Raw genomic sequence first — 8559 nt, 5'->3', positions numbered from 1 at the left:
TCAGGGAGTCTGATTCCTCCAGCTCTGTTTTTTTCCCTCAAGACTGCTTTGGCTCTTCAGGGTCTTTTGTGTCTCCATACAAATTTTGAGATGATTTGTTCTAGTTCTGTAAAAAATGCCATTGGTAATTTGATAAGGAGTGCACTGAATCTGTAGATTGCTTTGGGTAGTAGAGTCATTTTCACAATATTGATTCTTCCAATCCAAGAACATGGTATATCTCTCCATCTGTTGGTATCATCTTCAATTTCTTTCATCAGTGTCTTATAGTTTTCTGCATACAGGTCTTTTGTCTCCCTAGGTAGGTTTATTCCTAGGTATTTTATTCTTTTTGTTGCAGTGGTAAATGGGAGTGTTTCCTTAATTTCTCTTTCAGATTTTTCATCATTAGTGTATAGGCATGCAAGAGATTTCTGTGCATTAATTTTGTATCCTGCAACTTTACCAAATTCATTGATTAGCTCTAGTAGTTTTCTGGTGGCATCTTTAGGATTCTCTGTGTATAGTATCATGTCATCTGCAAACAGTGACAGTTTTACTTCTTTTTTTCCAATTTGTATACCTTTTATGTCTTTTTCTTCTCTGATTGCTGTGGCTAGGACTTCCAAAACTATGTTGAATAATAGTGGTGAGAGTGGACATCCTTGTCTCGTTCCTGATTATGCCTCTGTTTTTAAAAAAAATTACTTGATTTATTTTTGGTGGCATTGGGTTTTTGTTGCTGTGTGTGGGCTTTCTCTAGTTGCGGCGAGTGGTGGCTACTCTTTGTTGTGGTGTGTGGGCTTCTCATTGTGGTGGCTTCTCTTGTTGTGGAGCATGGGCTCTAGGCGCTCGGGCTTTGGTAGTTGTGTCACGCGGGCTCAGTAGTTGTGGCTCATGGGCTTTAGAGCACAGGGTCAGTAGTTGTGGCGCACGGGCTTAGTTGCTCCACGGCATGTGGGATCTTCCCATACCAGGGATCAAACCCGTGTTCCCTGCATTGGCAGTTGGATTCTTAACCATTGCACTACCAGGGAAGTCCCTATGTCTCTGTTTTTATTTTTATCATAGAACTGATGGTCTGTTACTCTTCTTTACATGTTTACTTCCCCCATTAAACTGAACAACTTGAGAGTCTGGCATAGACAAGTTCTGTTGAATAATGAAGTAATTCTTTACATATGAATGGCTACCAAAGGTAGAGGACTTATTTCTCCATCTTTCACATTTTTCTTTGTTGGCAATTTCCTTCTTTTTCTATTATTAACCATGTTTCACAGATGAAGCTGACTCTGTTATTTGTTCTCCACCCCCATTCCCATCCTAGAGAATAATTCTCGCACCAGTATGTCCCATTATCTTTTACTTTCTGATATGCTTGTGCTGGTGTGGACTTGGTCTTCTGAAACATTAGAACTGATCCTGTTCTGTTCCCTTTGTACTAGAATCAGTTAACTTGAGTATTCCCAATCAGCTCAGTTCAGTTTTGTGTCTTCTACCATGGCAGCCATTGGAGTGGCGTGGAGGAAGGAGAGTCCCTTTTTCTGCTATTTATAATCCAACAGGGGAAGATATGTTCCTCATATTCACAAGAATAATCCTAAATGTGTTTTCTCATGGAATCTTTTTCCTGCATTAGGTCCTTGAGGTGTCTGCTCACCATTCTTTGTCAGACTGACAGAGAATTAGGTGAGGTGAACAGAATGTGAGGTTTTGACAGGAAAGAACATTTCAGACTCAAGAAACAGAAAGAAGCCAGAATTGTTAGAGCTAAAGTAATGAGGGTGAGAGTGGTAAGGCAGGGAGTAGATTGTGCAGATTTTATAGTCCTTGTTAATGAGTTTAGATTTTTACACTACTGCAGTAGGAAGCCACTGGTGCTTATTGGTGGTAAATTAATGGGAGATATTTTGCTTTTGGCTCAGGTTCTTGACAGTCAGTTTTATCATTTCCATGAGAAAATGTTCTTCCATTTATAGACAATGTGCTTTAGGAATAACATTATTTTCCCAAGGATTTTATATATATATATGTATGCCACTATACATAAAATCTATAGTATTTTTTTAAGACTTGAGAAAATTAGAATACTAATACGCAGTCACTGGCCATGATTTGTTAAAGAACATTAACTATTAATTCCTTCTTTTTTCAACTTATGTTTAGAGATGACATAACACTACTCAGACAAGAGGTCCAAGACCTACAGGCTTCACTTAAGGTAAGACTAAAAATGATTATACTTGCTTATTTTCAGTATTTCAGATAAATAAAATCTTTTACAACTTACTAATTAAAAACTGTTTTCTTCTCTTAGGAGGAAAAATGGTACTCAGAAGAATTAAAGAAAGAATTAGAAAAATTTCAAGGGCTGCAGCAGCAAGTAATTGCTTTTAAATACTTGAAGTGTGTTATTGTTTATTTTCATTGTTGAAAATTAAGCATAATACATTTTTGTAAACAGGTGGCCTGATATGAATAACTTCCTAATTTGTTTCTCTGTGTATTAGCCTACATGTATATCCTTTGTAGTACTAATGAATGCAAACCAATATAACTAATACGTGGGAAGGTCAGATGTAACTCCTTAAAGGTGCTCCATTAAGAATCATTTACCTATGGATTGTTTAAAACAGTATTCTTATTTTCTGACAATATACCTAAATGGTTAAGAAATATAGGTTCAAACAGTAGTGAAGCTCTTCAAAGCATTTGTGTTTGTGACAAATTAGAAATCACTAAAATGTCTATTAATAAGGACAGAACTATTAGTAGCTGCTTACAGTTTATATTAGTGGAGATTGTTTGAAAACTTGGGAAAACTGATGTATTAATGATGTTAAAAAACATTTGTGTCTTTGTCCACACACAGGCACATATATACTATACAACTTTACATAAAAATAATATATAGGGAAAAGAACAAGAAAATCATTGTGGTATCAAAAGTGGTTATTTTGAGGGATTTCATTTGATATCTTAGATTCTTTATATATATATGTTCTTTATAGCTTAATGTATTTTCTAAACAATGTCTTAACCAGTTATGATTTTTATACTAAAATTATTTTGACTTTTATACTAAACTTACATAAAGAATCATAGAATAATGAATTTTACCAAATACATATATAGTTTTCATTTATAAGAATAAAACTGACACCCTTTAACAATAGCTCTAATACTTATATAAAGTAATTAGTGATCCCTGTGCACATTATCTTAGCACATTATGACTCCCAGTTGGTCTTTTTGTCTTTTCACCAAAAATTGTGATTTAGACTAGGAAAAAAACCAAATAAATGGATACAAAAGATATCAGTCTTATTACTGCTCAGCTTCTATAATTGAGGACGCATTAAAGAGGATTTTAGTAATCCAAAATACTTATAGTTCACTTATGTATGTTTTACATAGATGCCATTAACAATCATTCAGACATGAGCTGTATTATTTTCCACACCTGAAAACACAGAGGAAATTGTTTACTACATTTGATATGGCTATTTTACATTTATAATAAATTAAATACATTCGCACAGTGCAATTGCCTTGATAAGAAATTTACCTTTGGGGGAAAATGTATTTTAATTACTGATGATTATTAGCAATCAGTATGTCTAAATCCAACGTATAGGAAAATAAAAAGATGTACTATGAGATACCTTATGAAACTTTTTCAGATATATATAATTCTTTAGAATATGGGAATAATGACTAGGTGGTATATTATTTTATTCCTAATGCATGAGATAAATTAAACCTTACGGAATACATTCTTTATTTCGGCTCCTTTAAAGACAATTTGTAATCTGGAATTAAAAATTTATGTTTTTAAAGCCAATTTTTTAGTAGTGTTAGTTTCATGGCATATTTCAGCTTATGAAAATTTTTGACTATTATAGGATTGAATCTTGTCTGCTAACTTAAGTATTTGCTTTAGAATCTATTTTTATAATTGTGATAGTTTATGTTACTTATTACTGTATTTATGGAATTTAAGATGCCATCTTAAATTTAACATTTAATATATGTTAACATAAAATAATTCTTAGAATCAGTGAGCTACAGTTACATCATTATTCCAGACTGCCTAGTCATACCTTAGAGATCTAGAAGAATGTGAGCAGGCCAAGATTTGATTTTCATCAAAATCTTGCTACTTACCTGACAGAATGTGGATTTCAGAGATTTTTTTCACATTGGCAGTTGTAACAGTATTGTCTTTTCCTTTTAATGTATTTGTTTGTTTTTTGTTTTCATTGAGGAGTCTAAACCTGATGGATTAGTGACTGATTCATCAGCAGGTAACCTTTACTTGAAGCTGTTATTTTTTCATTTTTCTTTTTCTTCTTTCTCATCCTTTCTTACTTCTTTCTTTTTCTGTGATGCTTGCTACATGAATTTTATTTTGTGATTATACTTTATGGCTTTAAAACAGTGAAGACAACAGTCATATTGTAGGCCGAGAGTATCTGTCACCTGTGAACTTTGTAACTTAATCAGTTAATGAAATCTTAGTCCTGTTTTAGTTCATTATATTCTGAAGTTAGAAAGAAACTTCTGAAATATTACATTAATGTGGTGGTTAATGAAAATTTAGATCTGTGTTAAAGAGCGTTGCAGTTTTTTCTCTTGAAATAAAAAAATGATGAAACTAGCATCTTGGTAATGGACTTTAACTGGAGGAATGCGCAATGAATAATCAAAATTATATTTTGAGATAATTAGCTATTGTATTTAATGTCCCTCTGAAATCCCTTTTCTTTATGAGAATGAAGTAGTAGGAGTTGACTGCATATTTTAATTGATTATTTTATTTAAGACCTTGATTGTTCTTAAAACAGTTCTAATTTCATTTCCCATTGTTACATATTTCATCAGAGGTGCAGGATATATTTCTTTTTGGTCAGTTGACAGATATAGTAAAATAACTGAGAAATGTGAAGTCACAATAATCCTTAAACAAATATTTATAAATTATTTGGGTATGATTGCTAAATATTCCTTTCACTTGTTTTACATGTTTGTAAACTGTCACTTGAGCCTTAAATGAATTGGCTATGCTTTATTCTCTTTTTTTAAAAAAAATAAATTTATTTATTTTATTTTTGGCTGCATTGGGTCTTTGTTGCTGCATGCTGGCTTTCTCTAGTTGCGGCGAGCTGGGGCTACTCTTTGTTGTGGTGTGCAGGCTTCTCATCTCAGTGGCTTCTCTTGTTGTGGAGCACAGGCTCTAGGCGCGCAGCCTTCAGTATTTGTGGCACATGGGCTTGGTAGTTGTGGCTAGTGGGCTCTAGAGCGCAGGCTCAGTAGTTGTGGCGCACGGGCTTACTTGCTCTGAAGCATGTGGGATCTTCCTGGACCAGGGCTCCAACCCGTGTCCCCTTCATTGACAGGTGGATTCTTAACCAGGGAAGCCCTATGCTTAATTCTTAAAATGTGAAGATACTCTACTAGTAATTGGCTAGTAGACACATGTTGATTGTCTTTAACTTCTACAATGATTATAAGTAATAACAATTTAGGAAATGTAATTCACATTGTATTTGAATAATTACTGTACTTTTTTGTAGAACTACAGTCTCTGGAACAGCAGTTAGAAGAAGCCCAAACAGAAAATTTTAATATTAAGCAAATGAAAGACTTATTTGAACAGAAAGCAGCCCAACTTGCCACTGAAATTGCAGGTAAATTAAATCAGAATTATTTAGACAATATATCAGTCTCATTACAATTTTGCCATTGTATATCCTAGAAACAAACATTGTATTTTAGTGTGATAAAGCATTTGTTATAGATTGTGGTGGTGATTACTGGCATTTAATGATAATAGAGTTGCTATGTAAGTTATTTTGTTTGTTCTCCCACCTCCCCCTTTCAAAGGACTGATTTTCTTTGTAAAATTCTTCCTGAATTTTAGAGAAGATGAATTTTCTTTTGGGGTATGCTTAAAGATTAACAAGTAACATTTTGAAGAAGTTAAATAATATAGTACAGATTTAACATTTGGTTATGCTAACAATTGCATATAATTTTTTTAACTACATATACATGCTTTTAGGTAATATATGTGATTAAGTATACATTAAAATGCTAATTAGTAATTTATTGCCGTGTGGAATTTATGTAGACAAAGACATTTGATCATTTAAAGTTTATCATTTAGCACCAGAGGGCAGACAGCAGAAGCAAGAAGAACTAGTCATGCAGCCTGTGGAACAAAAACCACATTCACAGAAAGTTAGACAAGATGAAAAGGCAGAGGGATATTTCCAGATGAAGGAACAAGATAAAACCCCAGAAAAACAACTAAATGAAGTGGAGATAGGCAACCTTCCAGAAAAAGAATTCAGAATAATGATAGTGAAGATGATCCAGGACCTCTGAAAAAGAATGGAGGCAAACATCAAGAAGATGCAAGAAATGTTTAGCAAAGATCTAGAAGAATTAAAGAACAAACAAACAGAGATGAACAATACTATAACTGAAATGAAAAGTACACTAGAAGGAATCAATAGCAGAATAACTGAGGCAGAAAAACGGATAAGTGACGTGGAAGACAGAATGGTGGAATTCACTGCTGCAGAACAGAATAAGGAAAAAAGAATGAAAAGAAATGAAGACAGCCTAAGAGACCTCTGGGACAACATTAAACACAACAACATTTGCATTATAGGGGTCCCAGAAGGAGAAGAGAGAGAGACAGGACCAGAGAAAATATTTGCAGAGATTATAGTTGAAAACTAACCTAACATGGGAAAGGAAATAGCCATCCAAGTCCAGGAAGCTCAGCGAGTCCCATACAGGGTAAACCCAAGGAGAAACACACTGAGACACATACTAATCAAATTGGCAAAAATGAAAGACAAAGAAAAATTATTGAAAGCCGAAAGGGAAAAATGACAAATAACATACAAGGGAACTCCCATAAGGTTAACAGCTGATTTCTCAGCAGAGACTTTAAAAGCCAGAAGGGAGTGGCATGATATACTTTAAGTGATGAAAGGGAAGAACCTACAACCAAGATTACTCTACCGGGCAAGGATCTCATTCAGTTTCGATGGAGAAATAAAAAGCTTTACAGACAAGCAAAAGCTAAGAGAATTCAGCACCACCAAACCATCTCTACAACAAATGCTAAAGGAACTTCTCTAACTGGGAAACACAAGAGAAGAAAAGGGCCTACAAAAACAAACCCATAACAATTAAGAAAATGGTAATAGGAGCATGCATATCGATAATTACCTTAAACGTGAATGGATTCAATGCTCCAACCAAAAGACACAGGCTCGCTGAATGGATACAAAAAGAAGACCCATCTATATGCTGTCTACAAGAGACCCACTTCAGACCTAGGGACACATACAGACTGAAAGTGAGGGGATGGAAAAAGATATTCCATGCAAATGGAAATGAAAAGAAAGCTGGAGTAGCAATACTCATGTCAGATAAAATAGACTTAAATAGATAAAATAAAGAATGATACAAGAGACAAGGAAGGACACTACATAATGATCAAGGGATCAATCCAAGAAGAAGATATAACAAATATAAATATGCACCCACCATAAGAGCACCTCAATACATAAGGCAACTGCTAACAGCTGTAAAAGAGGAAATCGACAGTAACACAGTAATAGTGGGGAACTTTAGCACATCACTTACACCAATGGACAGATCATCCAAAATGAAAATAAATAAGGAAACACAAGCTTTAAATGACACAATAGACGAGATAGATTTAATTGAGATTTATAGGACATTCCATCCAAAAACAGCAGATTACACTTTCTTCTCAAGTGTGCACAGAACGTTCTCCAGGATAGATCACATCTTGGGTCACTAATCAAGCCTCAGTAAATTTAAGAAAATTGAAATAATATCAAGCATCTTTTCTGACCACAGTGCTATGAGAGTAGAAATGAATTACAGGGGAAAAACATAAAAAACACAAACACATGGAGGCTAAACACTACGTTACTAAATAACCAAGAGATCACTGAAGATATCTAAGAGGAAATCAAAAAATACCTAGAGACAAATGACAATGAAAACACGATGATCCAAAACCTGTGGGATGCAGCAAAAGCAATTCTAAGAGGGAAGTTTATAGCAATACAAGCCTACCTCAAGAAACAAGAAAAATCTCAAATAACAATCTAACCTTACACCTAAAGGAACTAGAGAAAGAAGAACAAACAAAACCCAAAGTTAGCAGAAGGAAAGAAATCATAAAGATCAGAGCAGAAATAAATGAAATAGAAACAAAACAATAGCAAAGATCAATAAAACTAAAAGCTGGTTCTTTGAGAAGATAAACAAAATTGAAAATCCTTTAGCCAGACTCATCAAGAAAAAGAGGGAGAAGACTCAAATCAATAAAATTAGAAATGAAAAAGAAGTTACAACAGACACTGCAGAAATACAAAGTATCCTAAGAGACTACTAACAGCAACTCTATGCCAAAAAAATGGACAACCTGGAAGAAATGTACAAATTCTTAGAAAGGTATAAACTTCCAAGACTGTACCAGGAAGAAATAGAAAATATGGACAGACCAATCACAAGTAATGAAAT

The 8559-nt window shown here is 34.1% G+C and overlaps 1 protein-coding gene across 1 annotated transcript in view; it reads left to right on the top strand.

Moving 5' to 3' along the window:
• The window catches only part of EEA1 (early endosome antigen 1), a 137356-nt gene that overhangs the window by 53576 nt on the left and 75221 nt on the right, over positions 1 to 8559 (top strand). The window contains exons 4-7 of the mRNA XM_007468199.1: positions 2146 to 2200; positions 2297 to 2362; positions 4247 to 4286; positions 5556 to 5669. Of these exons, the coding sequence (XP_007468261.1) occupies positions 2146 to 2200; positions 2297 to 2362; positions 4247 to 4286; positions 5556 to 5669 (275 nt within the window). The remainder of the gene's footprint in view (positions 1 to 2145; positions 2201 to 2296; positions 2363 to 4246; positions 4287 to 5555; positions 5670 to 8559) is intronic.

This window comes from Lipotes vexillifer, unplaced genomic scaffold, assembly GCF_000442215.2.
Source record: "Lipotes vexillifer unplaced genomic scaffold, Lipotes_vexillifer_v1.1 scaffold180, whole genome shotgun sequence".
NCBI lineage: Eukaryota > Metazoa > Chordata > Mammalia > Artiodactyla > Lipotidae > Lipotes > Lipotes vexillifer.
The sequence above is the reverse complement of the archived record's forward strand: the minus strand, read 5'-3'. Positions and strand labels throughout refer to the sequence as shown.